This window comes from Gossypium hirsutum, chromosome D13, assembly GCF_007990345.1.
Source record: "Gossypium hirsutum isolate 1008001.06 chromosome D13, Gossypium_hirsutum_v2.1, whole genome shotgun sequence".
Classification (NCBI taxonomy): Eukaryota; Viridiplantae; Streptophyta; class Magnoliopsida; order Malvales; family Malvaceae; genus Gossypium; species Gossypium hirsutum.
The window spans coordinates 23,156,120-23,175,078 of record NC_053449.1 but is presented as its reverse complement, the minus strand read 5'-3'; the positions used below and the strand labels follow the sequence as shown (position 1 = coordinate 23,175,078).

Genomic DNA, 18,959 nt, shown 5'->3' with positions numbered 1-18,959 from the left:
TATGGTATGTAACCTGAAAATATGGAAGTATTCTTGTATTGAAAAGGTTCGAATTTTGTATAAATGCCTGTTTGAATGTAGTAAATGATTAGGATACGATTAGCATACCAATAGGGTTAGTTGCGTGCTTATACTGGTTGCACTTCAGTGCCTTTATTTGCACTTCAGTATCCCTATAAGCACATTTGTGCCTCTGTTCAGCACTACGGTGCTTCTTGAGATATTTACCCGAGTGTCCGAGTACTTTTGCTATAGTTCATCGGACTATCCAAACTGTGAATAAAGGGAATAATGACGTTTTGATATTTGATGATGATATGTGGTTGAAATAGCTTGAATAACATGATTGATGGTATTACTCAGTGAATTTGTGTTTGACGAACTCACTTGATTTCTTGTGAATTATTATGTTAGATTAGATAATCATGTTATTTATTTTATTGCATATATGTGATTTAAGGTAAGTTTACAAGTAAAATTAATCCTGTGAATTTACTAAGCTATTTAAAACTTACTCTATTTTATTTCCTATTTTCTGTAATTGATAATTTACGTTACAAAACTGTTGGATCAACTCTAAAGCTCATAATATCAAACTTCAGTCTCAATAGATTTTGATTAAATGACCAAAATAATAACTTATTAATAATGTAATAACTAATATTATAAATTATCTTAAATAAAATAAATTATTTTATTTAAATTCAAGTGGAAGCAAATCATGAAAAAAAACCTCCTTAACAAATACCAGCTCAAACCGGATCAGGCGGGGGCGGACTACAGATATACTTGGTATCGTTAAGGTAAAAAAAAGCAAAAAAAAAGCACATGTGTGTGTTTTAATACCTTAAGGTCCTTTCAAAAAAAAATAAAGGAAATACCTTAAGGTCTAATCTTGATTCAACAATAATTACTTCCCCCATATGTAATGTTATTTAAAAAATTTAGTCTTTTCTTCTTTCTTATTACAAAATCTAAAAGAGTGCTACCCTTCTCTCTCTTATTAATTCTAAACTTCTTCCTATGTGTCTTCAGTTTATCTACGCCTGTTCGCGATAGGACTTGCTAGTCAAACTCGGTCACTTCTCAATTCCTTTTCCCCTACTCAATTATTCAGCTGTAGTTTCCCACTAAACACCGTCGTCCCGTCCAAGACTAGGGTTTCGACCCGAAGTTAAGTCGGGATTTACTTATCGGATTCTTAATGTATGATATTTTGAAGTTCTACCGAGTGACGGCTCTGTAAATTAAGCGGAAATGGAGCCCCTTCGTTGGATTACGGAGTTTTGGGAGGATTTCGGAGGTTGTCTGATGGATGGGGACTGATTAGGGTTTCGTTGTTTCTATTCGTTTTTGGGATATTTTCAACTTAATGTGTTTACTCCCGTAGCTGGAAGTGTAAATTTTAAGGGTTCTATTGGGGAATTAGAAATTTAGGGTTCCTCTCGTGAGCCCTGTGTGTTTGTTGATTTTGTAGTGAAAACTTAAAATTTGAATAGGATCAGAATTTGTAAGCTTTAATAATAAGGTTTTGTCACATTTAGAAGTAGGGAAGTTGTATAAAAAAATAGGGATTATATTGGGAGAGAAATGTTTTATTCACAGTTCATATTGGCCAAGAAAGGTCCGTTGGGGACAATATGGATTGCAGCACATCTGGAGAGGAAGCTCCGAAAGAATCAGGTGGCCGATACTGATATCGGTGTCTCTGTTGGTTAGTACTTCTTAGTTTCCACTTGTTAGCTTGATATCCGTGAATTTAAATTTCTAGTAAGCTTACTTGTATTAATCTATTCATTTCCCCTTATTGATGCAATATCTAAATCTTCTTAATTTTAATAGTTCAGTTCACGCTAGGATGTTTTGGACATACTCCCGTTCATTTATTCTTCCGTTTATATTGTGTATCGTTATTTATTTAGATATTATTTGGTTGTTTCATAATTGGTATTTTATCTTAGTCATTGTTTCGTTTTAGATTAATTATGATTTTAGCTGTTACCCTTTCACTTTTTAACAACTTCATACGGAAGTAAATAACAAGAAGTAATTAGTAAGCCCTTATAATGGCCAAAAAAAAAAAAAAATAGTAAACCCTTATTTATTTGTCCTTGTTCAATTCATTTTCTCTAAACTCCCTTCCCCTCTCTCCCCCCTCAAAAGAAAAAAAAAAAACCCTAATGATTTTAAATTTCATATTCAAACCAACCATTAAGAGTTACGCTTATGCATATATAGGTTTAAGTTTATTGAGTAGTTCTAATGGCTTGATGAAATCAAAACAGCTTCATCCCATTTATTAGTAAAAGTGGTGTTTTGGAGTTCAAATTCATACCAGATTAGCTTGAAAATCAGCATACTTGATGGCATGATCATACCATTAAACCTGATAGTCAATTTGGTAAAACATGCACTCTCCAGAAACTTATGGAGCAGTTTGCATTTAGTTTGCTCCATCAATTCTTGAAGCAGAAAATTTGATTCCCATGTGCCATTTAATTTTTATCATGTGATGATTTTTGAAAGCTCATAAGCATCCTTTTTCTCCCCATTCTTAGTGATGCTTGAAGTAATCTTTTTTATGTCCTTTTATGTATCTTCGCTTTTTGGGCATATTTGGAGGGGTTTCTGGAAATTCTATTGGTTTCTTTGGAAATCTCTGATTGTGTAGGAGTGATATACCTCTGGAACATGGTAACTATCCATGTGGTTGATGGCATATTCTTAAACTATGTGGTTTGCTTGGTTACTCGTCTGAGGAATTTCCCTTCAAGCTTGTTCGGCCCTTTTGTTGCTCATGGCATATTTCTACACTAATAGAATTAGATGAAGCTATCCAGTGGTGGTGATGTGGGTGTTATTTTTAACATTCTAATATCTAATTTCTTTCAGTTTATGGGCAACTTCGTGACTTAGGATATGTTGCCTAGATCTAATTTTTTGGAATTTCTTTTTTGCTTTGTTTATATGGCATTTGAGCAGACTCTATTCTATTTCCTGAAGTACCGATTGCACTACGATTGTCCAGTCATCTTCTTCTTGGAGTAGTGAGGATATATTCCCGAAAGGTGAATTACCTTTTTGATGATTGCAGCGAAGCGTTGCTTAAGATAAAGCAGGCATTTCGCTCCACTGCAGTTGATTTACCACCAGAAGAATCGACTGCGCCCTACCATTCAATCACTTTGCCCGAGACTTTTGATCTTGATGACTTTGAGCTGCCCGACAATGAGATTTTTCAGGGGTTAGATTCTGATGCTTTTACCTTTAAGGTTGCCTTCCCTGATGTGGTACCATGAGATACACATCAAATATTTTCATAAGGTATCTATGGAAGTATTGTATGTTAATTAACTCAACTTTCTTGGCAGTAACTATGTTGATAATCACATTAGCTCAAGAGAGCAGATTACACTTCAAGATACCATGGGCGACGTGGTTTACTCTACATCACAATTTGGATTGGATGGTTAGTGCATGCTTTTGACTCTGCAATGCTAATTTTAGCTACATTTAGTTAGCAAATTTAGTAAAATCTAAATTTTTGCTTTTTAAATACTTTCAGAGCGGTTTGGTGAGGGTGACACTTCTCAGATTGGTCTGCTTGATGAGGTAATGTTGTCATTCTTGTGTCCTGATAATTGGTGATTGCTTTGGAAGTAGTCTCTAGTCAGCAGGAGGCTTACCAAAGTAGGATCTGGAAATTTCAGAAATGATGGTTATATAGCAAGCAAGAAATTCTGGTTTGGGGCTTACATGGATGTGAAAATATGATTTGTTTTGAACTATTTGATTGTTGATTTAGGATAGGAGGATAAGTTTAAAGTCTGCCAAAAAAAATGACCATGTTGGTTTGGGTGTTGTTTACATCTGTGAATGGCACCAATGAATAGTATTTCTGATTTAGAGTTGAAATGTGATGTTAAGTTGTTTAAGATTTGATTGATGGTTGAGGAATAAGAAGATGAAGTTCTAGGCTTTGCAGCAGTATTTCCTACAACTATTGTGCAGGTTGCCAATTTCCTTATACAACTAACCAGAGGCATGACAGCTATTGAAATTGCCCTAAACCCCCCCCCCCCCCCCCAGAAAAAAAAAAGGAAAAAGAAAAAAGAAAAGGGAAGTAATTATGTTTGTATTTCTCCAGTTAAAGGAATTCTGTCCTTTTGAAGGAGGTCAGATCCAAGATAGGAACTATCAGAAATTGATTAGTATGATAAAACCTAATAAGATAACATGATCCTAAAAATGAAAATCAAGACGCTCAGACCCTAAATCTAAAGTAGAGATGAAAATTTTGAGTAGTCTTCCACTTCAACTCATTATCATTCAATTATTAAAAAAAAAAAAGAATAAAGAGAAAGGTTTTTACTCTATACACTGTAGTTGGAATTAAAAGTCCACAAGTGATTTAAGAATGTTGCCGCATTCCCATGTATGAAATTTTCTTAATTATACCCTAATGGAATATGTAACAACTCTCTAACATTACTTGGGGTTTAAAAACTTCACCACTAGTGTATACGTCCATTTTCTAAAGTTAAAGCTGAAGAAAACAGAAAATACAGTGTATTTGATAACGTTCTTACTAAAGAATTTTAAAAAAGGACTTAATAATACCAGTTGTACATTAATTTAGTTACTTTTTTTTTAATATATATATAAATTCAATTTTCATGGTTTAGTGTCTATTGTTGAATACATTGTCATTTATTCCATAATTTTATCTAATTTACTTATGCTTTAAACGGTAGACTTAGATAGTCTTAATACTGGATAAAAAAATGGCCTATCTGTGTTTAAAGCTCCTAGCCAAGAAAGACATGCTCTCCAAGACAACTAAGATGTAGAGGTCATACCTACAAAAACAAGATGATCAAAACTAACCAACTATAAAAAGAAAATCTAATAATAAAATGAGTGTGCTTGTTGCAAAGTAGTTGTGACCATGGTGGTGTGGCTTGTTACTTGTTAGAGATGGACAGCATTAATACGATGCTCAAATAAGGAAGAGCAGCAAAAGAGCAAATGTTTTTGTTTGAACTAACAGTCTTGGGAGAACAGAAGATGCAATAATATATTCAGAACATAGCATAAATGTATCTACTGCTTCTGGCCTTTTAGGGATGTGGGCATGAAGTGGGTCATTTACTGAAACTACTTCATAGGTGGTTTGAACATTAAAACCTTCATGGCTTGATTCTTAAAGTTGAAAAATATTCTTCCAGGGATTCTGTGGTCAGCTGAACCTTTAAATTGTTGAATGGATGGTTTTATTACGGCCCTTCAAAGTTTGATATCTTGGGGTTTCAGTATTAAACTTGTCTTCTTTATGAATTGACTGACCTTTTTTCACTTTTTATTAGTGCTCTTTTTCCCTTAAGTTAATCATCTTAAAATTCTTGACTTGGATTGATCTTGAGCAGGAACTAGTCCTAGATCGGGTTGCAGTGCCAGGATCTGTTGAAGTTTCTGAGTAAGCTTATATCTATATATATGTCATATATCATATGTTCATCCACAGTTCTACTGGATTTTCCCTTTAACCATTTTTGGATAGTGTAGTCATTTGACTTCCTAATGTGTAGGACTGCAAAACACTGCCAATTGTTAAGTCATCTTAATTTCACTGGTTACTTTATGCAAGCGTTATGATAATTTTGAATTTCTTGCTCACCTTATTTTCTGTTATTTCAGGTATGATCTTCAGGGCTCAGATGTACCACAGAAAGCGAGTAATTTAGAAGCTGTGCCTATGGTTTGCAGTGGGGATCAGGTTTTTGTTATTCAACATAATAGAAATCTCAATTTCCTTTTAATTTGATTTTATGTAGAAATAATTATATTTTAGTGATTTTTTTACGTAACCCGCCTTTGATTACTATGATTTTTTTGTTAGGATGAAGATCTAGCTACAATTTCTGAATTTGTCGAGAACGATCAAGATGTTGGTACTCCTGGATTAATGGAATTGCCTAATTTGTCTGGTGATCACAAGGTATTGGCTGATCATATGGAATCAGAACATCACAATCTTACGGAATTGGGCAATGAGTGTGTAGAAAATGCTTCTAATAAATCAAATTCTCTCGATGGGGATACTGGTCCAGTGGATCAGTCTTTGCACAATGATGTAGATCATGATGCTGTGCCTCCTAAAAATGGTTGCCATTTTGGTGACATGGAGAAAGAACAAACTAAACCACCAGGAAATTCTGTCCATGATGCCTTGTGTGTTGAGTACACATCTGCTGTTGGTAATGTCAGAGGATCTGATGGCTTGGATAGGGTGGAAGATATGCAGAATGGTGTTATGCACTCAATTGATAGAACTGAGGGAGAATGTGCAGAATCTCCTAGCTGCTCCAATATCACCTTTGACTTGGAGGATCCTTCTCGAAGAACATGTTTAAGTAGCATCTGTGTGCCCACATCAGATGGCTGTTTGGAGAATGGCCAAGCATCGCATAAATCTGAAAATGGAAATGATGCTGAAACCACTGATAATTTGGAAGAGCCATTCTCTCCTGCCAAAGCAATAGCTTCAAATCCTTCCTGTCCCCTGGAGTTGCCCAGTAGACCAACAGTTATTGATGGTGAAGCTCAAGCTTCTCTGGAACCAAATGATTCTGAAAATCCTGAAACACCTATTGTTCATGAAAATCTGTCATCTGTTCAAGTTCTTGGAAGTGATAGTCTGGCTGCTGCAGAGCAAAACTTGGTGGATTTGTCCAGAAGGGAGGAGGAAGTTCATGCTTCTGGAGCTTCAATTGAGGTGCAAGGTTTGTTTTACAAGTTTTATGAATGTGGTCTTATATATATTTAATGATGCTTTCATGCTGTATTGTTCCTAATTTGCTACCATCTTTGCAGTTGAAGCCTGCCAAACTCAGAGTTTGGAACCTGCTTTATGTGATGATCAGTTGGAAAATTCAAATAATTGTGCTATGTGTGATTTGCCTGCACCTGAAAAGTTACTCTCTGCACCCGAAGGACCTCTTGATAAACCAAGTGATTTGCTGGGAGAGTCTACCCCAGACAAAGAAGTCCTAGCAGAGAATGATGATATTGATAGTGGAACCAAGCTCATTTCAGGAAAAAAACGAAGTATAGCTGAAAGTACATTAACCATAGAGAGTATGAATTCAGTTGAATCATTTGGAAGGCCTAGATCCATGAGAACTGCAGAATCGGTTCCTGATGATGATGACTTATTGTCTTCTATTTTAGGTAGCAGCACTTTTAACCCTAAAAGAAACTATTACTTGCCATTTAAGAATTTACTACAATAGCATGCATTGTTGTTCTTCATAAAGAAAATTTTTTTGAAATAGTTTTTCATTGCTTCAGTTGGAAGAAGATCTTCTGTTTTCAAAATGAAACCAACACCTCCTCTTGAAGTAGCATCCATGAAACGTGCACGATCTGCACCAAGATCTAGTACCATCAAGAGAAAAGTGCTTATGGATGATACCATGGTTTTACATGGCGAGTATGTTATCAATATGTTCTTATTGCTCCTTACTCTTTTTGAAATCTCACTAATTTATGTTCTGCTGGTTGTTCTTTTCTCAAATATATTTGAATTTTGATAATTTTCGCGATTATTCTTCTTGCATGGTCAATATAACATGTCTTATTGGGGCTCACTACTTTCTTTGAGTTTATAAATTAAAATTTGCTCATGGAATTCATGCACTTGGAAACTATGTACATGTTTCTCCTTCTCTGAAGCACCTTTTTGTATTTGTCTGTTGTCAACAAGTATTACAATATTGACTTTTGTTGATGCTGTTAAACTCTTGATTACTTGCTGAGTGTATAATATAACAATCTATTCGTAGTATTGCATACATTTTCTATTGGTTTTTTTCTTTTTTTACTTTACCCGTTTACAATTTTGGCTCCTGTACCCAAGTACTGATTTGCTCTTATTTTTTTCCCTATCAAGTACAATACGGGAGCAGTTGGTTAATACTGAAGACATACGTCGCATACGCAAGAAAGCCCCTTGCACTCGCCCTGAAATTTCATTGATTCAGGGAAAATTCTTGGAAGATGAGATCTTTAGTGAACCTATATTTACTGGTGAGATCAAAGTGCTGAAATCTGCATGCTTTTGTTGCATCAAATTGGAATGAAGAATTTCAACTTGTCAATTAATTATGGTGGGCCTGAATTCGTGATATAATTTGGATGTTTTAAGAAACAAGTAGGAAAAAAGGGGTAATGATGAGTGGCAGTATGTAAACTGCATCTATAAGCTACCGCGCCACAAGGAGGAAAAAATTATAGATACAACCGTATATATCTCCTGAAGGCCCTGGTCAAATTGGATTTGCTTTCATAGAGCAAAGTTTTAGTTATTGTAGATGTTTGTCTAATGTAGGACATCCTCAGATCTTAGTTACAAGATCCTACTTCTACATATGTTTTTTTCCTATTAGCTTGTCACTATTGCCTCATTTCTGTGAACATAACAATTTCTTTTTAAGTGTGTAGTTCTCTTTTGTGGTACTGAGGTCGTATGCATGAATGAATGATCACTCAAGTTCTAAAATTGCATGGATCTGTGATCTATCCTAATATTTCTACATATGTGTCTTGATTCTTGAAATTATTCTACCTCTGCTAATGGAGGACTTTCTAACATATTGACCAACCGTAACTTTGGTACTTTATAATTTTGCTAATTGATGATGTGCCTTTCAGGTATCTCAGGTGACTTGGCATGTTTGCACAGTAAACCATATGATCTAAGCAGTGTCAGGATTTCTGAAGGTGAGGAATTCCATGCATCATCTGAACTAGCTAAGAATTTGGAGTGTTCTGTCAGACCTCGTATTGGTGAAGCTGGAATCGAAGGAAGCTCTGTGCCCGTGATTCATGGGAATGATGAGCAAACACAATCTGCTGCTATTCCTAATCAGGCTGATACTCAGCAGGGTGAATACAGTGATCTTAATGCTCAGCAGGATAGATATGCTATTGATGATGTACCTCAACTTTTGCAACATGAACCTTTGAATGGGATCACTGAAATGGAAATTGACAAAGATAATGTTGAAGTTGCTACTCTAGCAAATTGTTCTGTTCTGAATGAGTTAGGGGTATCATCACATGCTGATCTTGATACTGGAGGTACTAGTAACAAGACAGTTGAGGAGGTAACCAACGCCATTGATGGCTCCATGTTAAACATTGCAACATGCCTTCCACCTGATCAAAAAATGACTACTCAACCTGGAGAGGATGCTTCTGAATTGGATTTGAGAAATGACAAAGGAACGAATCCAACTGAAGTTTTAGAACACGATGTTGAAAGTATCATTGCAGCTGAAACTGAATCAAAAGCAGCTGATGAGTTGTTAGAAGAAAGTAAAGCCAATACTTCAGTTGAGGTCAGTGTAGCAGACTGCCCTGAACCAATTGAAAATGGATATGATTCTCTTGCAGCTATACACACTGGTGAGTTTGTGAATGGCGCTCAAAATGCCTATGAAACTGGATACGGTAAGATTGATGTAGCAGATGAGGCTCAAGTTGAGGGTTCTTTCTTGGATAATGAACACAAAGACAATATCTTCAAGGGTAGCGAAGAAAGTAAACTGGATTCTACATATTCAGAGAAGGTTGATATGGCTCTGAAAAATGCTTCGTTAATTGACGGAGAAACTCCAATCTTTCTGGAAGTTGATGCAGTCAATGAAGAAATGATCTCTCTTGCAGATAATCGTACTGTAAGTTGCTTAACATATGTAAAACTTTCTCTTGACCTAAAAATATTAACGGGTTCTGATTTTTTCTGAACTGATGGTGATTGTATCCTTGTATGGATTCAATTAATGCTATAACGTTATAGCAGAAAGCCAACTGTAATTAAGATAGCGTATATTCATGCATAATGCTTTAATTTGGGTTTTTTTCCCTTAAGCAAAAACTTAATTTTTGAAATATATTTTAATAGCTGTTGAATATTAGTTCTATTCCAGCAAGCATGGTGAATATTTGAAAGTTCTCATAACTATTTCATTTCTTAACTTCATATTCATGTTTTGCGGCTGTGCTATTTTGTAGATTAATTTATTATGCTGCCATGAAAATTGTTTCTGCTTTGGCTGTTCATATCTTATTGAGGCATTAAGAATCACCTAAATGACTATTTGGCCCTGTGGGTTGCAGGCATACGAGGATGTTGCTGTTGCAAATGACACAGGTTTAATCTTATTTCTGTCTGTTTTGTTTCTACTTCTGACTGTTGATGGGTATTTTTGAAAATCATATTTATTTAGGTTTTTTTTTTTGGTAAAAACACCTCTATGGTTCCTCTCAATTTCGATATTGAGCAAATTGCTCTATCCCAAAAAAATTGGAGCAATTGGATATGTCAATTTCAAAAGTAAGCAACTAAGGACAATTAATCACGGCATTAATGTTTTTTTGTCAATTGTTCATAATTTTGATTGATTTAATAACAAATTTGGCCCTCAATGTTTATATATTCTGCGTAAATGTTGCAAATTAAATTTGTTGAATCAGGACCAAAGAGACAGAATGTGTAAATGTTGGGGTCTAAATTTGATAAATCAAGACCAAATTAACGGGATATATAAACTTTGAGAGCTAAATTCTTTATCATACCAATAAAAGTTTGTACCATTGACGAAAAACATTAATGTTGTAATTAATTGCCCTTAGTTTCTCACTTTTGAAATTGATAAGAACTAAATTGCTCTGATATTTTTGAGAGGGACTAATTTGCTTAATATCAAAATTGAGAGGGACTAGAGAGGTCTTTTTACTTTTTTTTTTGGGGGGGGGGGGGTTAGGGGGACATGACTTGAGGTTTTGACTGAATGAATTATACATGAGATGTAATCTGTGAACTTGGTAGTTAGGGTGGACCATAGTTAGGACCACAGGGAGCTATGGCCTCCCAAAAGTTTTCCCTAAAAGGAAAATGTTAATATATATTTTTTAAAAGTCTGTCTTTTATATACTTCATTTTATACCTTAATCAATCTTGATGCTGCTATTTGTTTGCTAAATTTTTATTTCCTTATCTTTCCTTTCAGAATTTCTGAATGTAGATGATAACGAGCTAGGTGGTGATGAAGATGATGAAGGCATGCCTTGTGGCAATGAAAGTCGTCTTCTTGAAAACAGTGGATGGTCTTCTCGTACCAGGTTTATAAGCTCACTCTAGTTGATTATTTTACTGTGGTTCACTTCTTCCCTTAACTTTCAACTTTCATTTAGCATTATTTGTCAAATTATTTCTTGTAGCTGAATAACTGGAATGAGGCTAGCTCATCTATTGATGTTTGGTCGTACCTTCTCTTTCAGGGCTGTTGCCAAGTATCTCCAGAATTTATTTGAGGACGAAGTTATACATGGACATAAGGTACTTTTAATGGACAGTCTATTGGCTCGTAAAACACAAAAAGAAGCATCGAGGATGTTTTTTGAAACACTGGTATGTCCACTAAAGCTTCTCTCTAATAACTCTTAAAGTTTGTAACACTATCATCTACTCGTTAACGAGGAACAAAATATTTGCAAGTAAGGGTACATAGCATACAAAACCTTCCATGTAAATAAAAGTAAAAGAACTCCATTTTATCTCCCTTTTCATGTATGACAAGGCATTACTTGTTTTCAGAAAATGAGACATGGGCTTCTAAGAAATCCCTCATTGTAATCCTGTCTTGTATTTAAGTAAAAGAACTTTTGCACTAGTACTAATACACGAAAATCTTCTCATACAAACACAAGTTTTTGAAAGTTTTTAAGACAGTACAATAAAATTGTTCTAATTTTATTAAGCAAAAAACTGAATATAAATAGAGAAAAGTCTCATAACATAACTGGGAAAGTAATTCCCTTATTCAAGTAAACTGTTAAAAGATAAAATAAAATATTACTAAAAAATCTTAATTGATTATTCTAGGATTTATCTACCTAAATAATTTTTAAAAATATCTCAAAATATATGGGGCTTCAACATTTATTTCAATACCTCCCTCAAGTTGGTGCATATATATCAATCATACCCAACTTGCTTACGAGAAAATCGAAACTTCTCTTAGAGAGCCCTTTGGTGAGTACATCAACAATCTGTTGTTCTGAAGGAGCAAACGGTGTGCACACATGGTCTTTCTTCATTCTTCTCCTTGATAAAGTGTCTATCAATCTCAACATGTTTAGTTTTGTCATGCTAGACTGGGTTGTGAATCTAAAACATTGCTTCTTCATGTTCCTCCCTTGGGGAGTGCATAAATTGACTTGATAAGCTTACTACAAAAGCTATGTCTGGCCTTATATGTGATAAGTAGATTAACTTACCAACTAATCTCTAGTATTGCCCTTTATCAATTGGTTTCCTTATTCAAGTAAACTGTTAAAAGATAAAATAAAATATTACTAAAAAATCTTAATTGATTATTCTAGGATTTATCTACCTAAATAATTTTTAAAAATATCTCAAAATATATGGGGCTTCAACATTTATTTCAATACCTCCCTCAAGTTGGTGCATATATATCAATCATACCCAACTTGCTTACGAGAAAATCGAAACTTCTCTTAGAGAGCCCTTTGGTGAGTACATCAACAATCTGTTGTTCTGAAGGAGCAAACGGTGTGCACACATGGTCTTTCTTCATTCTTCTCCTTGATAAAGTGTCTATCAATCTCAACATGTTTAGTTTTGTCATGCTAGACTGGGTTGTGAATCTAAAACATTGCTTCTTCATGTTCCTCCCTTGGGGAGTGCATAAATTGACTTGATAAGCTTACTACAAAAGCTATGTCTGGCCTTATATGTGATAAGTAGATTAACTTACCAACTAATCTCTAGTATTGCCCTTTATCAATTGGTTTTCCTTTGTTTTCGAATTTTACATTTGGATCAATCACATATATTTTCTGAGAGACCACTAGACCCTTATTTGATCGAGCAACTTCCATTCTAAGGAAGTATCTTAAAGGACCCAAGTCCTTGATCTTAAACTCCAATGCTAGATACTCCTTGAGACGTCTTATTTTATCCACATCATCTCTTGTAAGAATGATATCATCAACTTAAACTATAATAACTGTTATTCTATCTCTTTGTGAGTGTCGGTAGAACATTGTGTGATCAGCTTGCCTTTGTGAGTAACCTTGTTTTTTTAACAACCTGAGAGAACCGTTCGAACCAAGCTCGAGGAGACTGCTTTAGACCATACAAAGATTTTCTGAGCTTACATATTTGGGTTCCAAATTTTTCTTCAAAACCTAGAGGAGGATCTATGTAAACTTTTTCTTCAAGTTTCCCATTTAGAAAAGCATTCTTCACATCTAGTTGCTGTAAAGGCCAATCAAGATTAACAACAATGGACAAAAGAACTCTAATAGTATTTAACTTAGCCACTGAAGCAAATGTCTCAAGATAGTCTATCTTGTATGTTTGAGTGTAACCCTTTAGCCACTAGCTGAGCTCTGTATCTGTCTAAAGATCCATCTTGTTTGAATTTGGTTGTGAACACCCATTTACAACCTACTGTTTTTTTTTTCCTACAGGTAATTCCATTGTTTCTCAAGTACTTGTTTTTTCAAGAGCACGCATCTCCTCTAAAACAGTCTCCTTTTATTCAGGAACCTGTAAAGCATCTTTCACATTTTTGGATAGATTACAAGATTTACTTGGACTTTTGACAAGATCTTGCGGGTCGGATTCTTGGTGATGAATCTGGTGGATTCCACTTTCTTTATTTCGGCTTCTTCTTGAGTAAACCAGCAACTCCTTTGTTTGTTCTCTATTCTTATGATTAGACCCTACACATTCATACTCCATTTTATTATCAACATTAACATCATTCAAGTCATTTTTATTAACAATATTAACATCATTAATCCTTGTGTTAATCATAAATTCGCCTTCCCCATTATTAAAATCCCTATGTTGCATATTCCTAATCTTTTCTTGATCAATTATTGAATCTTCCTTACTATAATTCCTTCCTTGAAGATTATAATAAAAGTAAGATTGAGTTTCAACAAATGTAACATCCATGGTAACAATAATCTTCCTATCAATCGGATTATAATATTTGTAACCCTTTTGATTAGCATACCCAACAAAGACACTTTTTTTTTTTTTGCTTTAGGATCTAGTTTACCCTGATTGTGAAGATGAACAAAAACACTACACCCAAAAATTCGGAGAGGTAAATTTGTGATCAATTTAGAGTTAGGAAAGCTATCTTTAAAAAGACTGAAAGGAGTTCTATAGTTTAGAACTTTATTGACATCTCCCCAAAGATAACGTGGTACCTGACTAGTGAATATCAAAGCTCTAGTTATTTCCAAAAGATAACGTGGTACCTGACTATTCCATGTTTGGTTAAGAAAACACCTAATTGGTCACTAAAAAAGTTTCCCACCATTATCACTTCGAAATATTTTTCTTTTCACACCAAATCTTGTTTTCACCACAGCAGAAAAAGTCTGAAACACATCTTTAACTTTAGACTTATCTTCTAATTAAAACACCCATCAAATGCGAGTATGAACATCAATAAATGTGACAAACCATCGTTTTCCTGAAAAGGTTTAGACTTGAAGGCCCCCAACATCACTATGAATTAACGAAAAATGTTTGGAAGCTTTACATTTTTGAGGTGGAAAAAAATGACCGATGCCATTCACAAAATTCACAGTGATATGAAGGACTATTTTTAAATAGATCAGGTAACAAATGCCTTAAATAGTAAAAATTAGGATGTTCAAGCCTATAATGCCAAATCATAACCTTGTCAAAATCAGAAACAGAGTTCAAACATAGAGGAGTTGTTGGTCGACTTAGATAGTCGTCATCAAGAAAGTAAATTATAATTATATTAAACACAAAGTTTTGGATACCTTTTGGCATGCAATTGAAGGATAGTTTGACAATATTGTGAAATAGAATGATTAATAATTATATGTTAAGGAACAAATAATAAAATCGAATCCTTGAAGAAGAGATGAAAGTAGGAAGCAAAAATGTTTTCATGATCTTCTCTTGTAATCTTTGATGTTGTCCTAGTTTGTTTGTTGCTCCCATGTGGAAGAATGTTAACATCTCTTTGTTTGTCGGTGTTCATTTTGCCAATCTGCAGGTTCTTAAGACAAGAGATTACATCCATGTAGAACAGGGAAAACCCTTTGACAATATCTATATAATGCCTAGAGCAAAGCTCATGAAATCAGATTTCTGATCCTTTTTTACGTAGGAAAAGCTGATTCAGGGAAAATTGCCTTATTGTAGTTCTAGTTCTGATGCTCAGGCTCAACCTACACATGGGTAAGTATTTTGTTTCAAAATGTTTTTTTTTAATTCTATTTTTATTTTTGAAATTTATTTGTTTAGCTCATGTAATAGGTAGCTTAACAGTGGGAAGGGATGGAACACGTCCTCATGTTGATTGTATGAAGGTGGATAATAATTTGTATGTGTATATATATATATCTGTGAAATATATCTCAATTTGCAGTTGAAGATGCTCATTTCTTTGTTTAGACTGCAATTTGCCCGTTCCTTAAGATTCATATCATTTGCCTAAGTAAAAGGATTTTGTTTACCCTCGTTTGAGTCTGAATCATGAACGCTCACATCACAGTTTTGAGTTGAGCTGATTAATTTGTGGCTGTCTGTGGGGCAACGAAGTATCTTGTGTTTCTTCATTTTACTGATGTTGTAAGCTTGTAGTGTTGTCTGAATCTTCCATGGTACTAGGAGAGTTGAATTTTGCAATAAAAAAAATACAAAATAATGCCATATAGCTCTGAAAATATTATATTTAGGAGGCATTTGGTTCATAGGAGGTGAAAAATATTAATTTTGGGAGGTATTTAGTTCACGGTAGATTGTAAGATTATTTAGTAGATTAAATCCGGTCAGACATTATAAATCGTCCCTATATGATATGATGGTTACAAGTTTAGCCCTTTACTCCAATTTAGATGGGTTGCAAATTTAATCCTTCACTGCAATTTCGTTAAATGTAGTCTTTGCATTTTTTGAATTTTAAAATTTTGGTTCCCTCACTAATATTAAACGTGAGTGCTGTTAAATAATATTATGAGGCATTTTCTTTGCATTATTCTAGTACTTGCTTGATGCATTTTAGATATAAAGGTTGCTCTTATATTCGAACTATTGCATTAAGACTTACATCAGCTCTCTTAGTACTTGGTGCTCAACGTCCTAATTAGGTCAATTAATTAGGGTTGACTCATTTTTTTTAAAATTAGATTGTACTTATCGTTATCAAACTTAACTAGCATTAAGATTACCTATTTAACAAATTAAATCACCTAACATATCATTTATCATATGGCAATTTAGCTAGTAATGCAGCAACCTACTCAATCCAACCATAATTGGAAATATTAGAGTAAGGCTAAGAAACACTGAATTATAATGGAAGAGATCTAGGTAGCTGAAGCCCGTGCTTCATTTCAGTTTTTTCCCCCTCCAATCTCCAGCTTCTTTGAGATCAGCTAATGAAAATTGCAAAAACAATGACAGCTAACTAAATTTGTATTGCAAAATATCGAAGTTTAACGAATTAATTATCAAAAATTGAAAATACAAAATAAATGTAATTACAAACCCAAATACTCTGAAAAAAGCTGAAAAAGAGTATTCACACAGGTTTTTGGGTCATGGAAAATTCAAGTTTGACGCTAAAGAAGGTGCAAAATTTGCTGGACTGTCGTGACGTGTAACCTCCCTATTCAGACGAACATTAGTTCTGGATTAAAGATGTTACATTTGATGCTTGAAGGTATCTTTCATCATTTCAATATGGTATTGGATCTCATTAGATTCAATTCAAATCCAATAATTCACTTAATGCAATTCCAAAGTGAAACATTACTATGATCGTCACTTAATTAAACAAAAAAATGATGTACCGCCAAATGACTTTTTAGTCATAAATCAGATTCCACGCTACGCTCCCCATTTTATTAATTTTCATTTTACTTGCAATGGAAACATTTACTTAGTAATCTCCTATCAATTTACATGTATCAATGTGTCGAATCTTCATTCAAGTGCAATATATTTATTTCCTATAGGATTTCATTACCATGACACATCCAATTCAATATACAATACATGATACGATCTCGTCCAAGGATTCTACCAAGTCAGCTTTCCAACCAATCGAGTTGCCAACGGGATCAATCACTCGTGTCCGAGCCAAGAGATTCAAAGAAGCTATCTCGGGCCTCGTCGATCAAGTTTGGGGAGAAGCTTTGACCGGATTGATCGATCGAGCTTGGGAATGTTCGACATGGAGCCCATGCAACCTTCTTCAAACCTACTTCAATATTAGCTAGCTAATTCAACTACTAGAATAAGATTTAAACTCTTTTTATTGTTATTAATTATGTTCTATTTTGTACCGCATTATTACATGTCTAAGTATCTTAATATGTTTTGAGTCTATAATTGTGTCTTAGATTGTACAACATTAATACATGTCTTAAGTCAGACATCTTAATTATGTCTTAGCTTTGTACAAATTAAATTGTGTTTTTAGATTGTCTTAATGATGTATTTGACCGAGTTTTAATTTTTCTTACAGGTTATTCAAATAGTGCCGATGGTGCTCGAGGCTCCCGCACATCCAAGCATCAAGGTTACCGATGGTGTCTGAGGCTACCGCACATCTGAGCCGGCTGGACATTCATGCATTATTTCACATTCATTGTAACTCATTTATGAGGGAACACTGCACCCGATTGTTCATGAATCCTAGAGTTGCTGGTTGCATTTTTCCAAGTGACCATTCGTGAAAAGATATGCCAATAATTCAACTTCATTTGAGCTGAACAGCCAGCTGCCTTTGTTCACACTCAAAGGACCATTCAAATCCGAGTGTTCACACCAAAGACCCTTCAGGCGTCTCAAGTTGCATTCATTAGCTACTAATACATTCGGTGCACTAAGGAAACATTAATTTAGGCTCATAAACAACATTGACTGATCAAGTTAATGATTCTTTCAGCTCAACTATGAAGCCCACCTCAATGGTTGTTCGGGAACTCCAATTGACAAAGCTCCAATGATTGTTCGGGAACTCCTATTTTTAAAGCTGATTAATTAAGCTCTTCAAGAATCAATCAGCTGAAATAAATTGAACTCCAGTTTTCTTTAGTTGTAATTATCTTGTGTTTATTCGGCTGGTACTTAACAGCCTATAAATAGTTTGTTTGTAACCTGTTTTGAGAACTTTTGATCTTTGAATAAATTTTTACATCTTTGTGAGTTGTTCAACTCTCTTAGTTCTTTGTGACTCAAATTGACTTATCTAGCTTGCTAGTGGCATCAATTTGTTTCTTTTGAACTTATCACTCCAACGAGTGTGGCGTTCACCCTTATACCGATTGGTTCCTATCTTCGATAGATAAAGGGTCACGGTCCTATTCTTCATCCATCCATCACCTTGATAGCACCTTAAGAATTGGGTCTCTATTTTCTAATAATGCTTCATTCTTCCGCTGTTAAGTCCAATATCCATCCAGCCATCCACTATATTAACTTATCATCTGTTTTTATTTTCTTTGTTTAAACTTAGCTATGTTTGAAAAATAGCCCATTTGTTTAACGAACTATTTGCTACTTAATTTTACGATCGAGAAACAAGTGACTCGATTCAACCATCGAATATGAGATCGCATCATTTGGTATCATAGCTAGTTAAAATTAAGTATCGCGATTTTTCTTACTCTAGGGTTGAAAAAAATATTAAAAAAATTGAGTATATAAAAAAATAAAATACAAATCTGTTGCAAAATCAAACGTGAAAGTACAAAAAGGGAGTTTCGATTTTGTGCAAGATCAACCAAAAGAAAAGCTAACTTGAAAAGCGTATTCCTCCCAAATTCCAAATTTTCTTTTCCAAAATCGTTTTTTCAAGCCT

General features: G+C 34.5%; 1 protein-coding gene across 6 annotated transcripts; it reads left to right on the top strand.

Moving 5' to 3' along the window:
• Positions 1-926: 926 nt before the first annotated feature.
• On the top strand, positions 927-18,301 carry LOC107920049 (sister chromatid cohesion 1 protein 4). 6 transcript variants are annotated; one of them, XR_005922863.1, is made up of 17 exons: positions 927-1,714; positions 2,983-3,244; positions 3,372-3,469; positions 3,566-3,612; positions 5,427-5,476; positions 5,698-5,776; positions 5,900-6,782; positions 6,874-7,230; positions 7,351-7,492; positions 7,952-8,088; positions 8,713-9,740; positions 10,183-10,216; positions 11,076-11,187; positions 11,347-11,476; positions 13,564-13,771; positions 15,144-15,328; positions 15,407-15,438. XR_005922863.1 is itself a non-coding variant. In XM_041108912.1 (15 exons), exons 1-15 carry the CDS (start codon positions 1,591-1,593, stop codon positions 15,240-15,242), a joined length of 3,582 nt encoding a protein of 1,193 aa, XP_040964846.1. In that variant the 5' UTR covers positions 930-1,590; the 3' UTR covers positions 15,243-15,605. The 6 variants fall into 6 exon arrangements, 1 of the variants encoding a protein (XP_040964846.1); XR_005922867.1 differs by having other exon boundaries at positions 928-1,714; positions 13,639-13,771; XR_005922866.1 differs by lacking the exons at positions 13,564-13,771; positions 15,407-15,438 and adding an exon at positions 17,110-18,301 and having other exon boundaries at positions 930-1,714.
• Positions 18,302-18,959: the final 658 nt, after the last annotated feature.

Excerpts from the sequence above, each read along its gene's own strand:
- LOC107920049 (XM_041108912.1), top strand. The coding sequence starts at position 1,591 with ATGTTTTATTCACAGTTCATATTGGCCAAGAAAGGTCCGTTGGGGACA. Across the intron at positions 3,245-3,371 it reads GACAATGAGATTTTTCAGGG|TAACTATGTTGATAATCACA; the intron begins GTTAGATTCTGA and ends CTTTCTTGGCAG. Across the intron at positions 5,477-5,697 it reads GGATCTGTTGAAGTTTCTGA|GTATGATCTTCAGGGCTCAG; the intron begins GTAAGCTTATAT and ends CTGTTATTTCAG.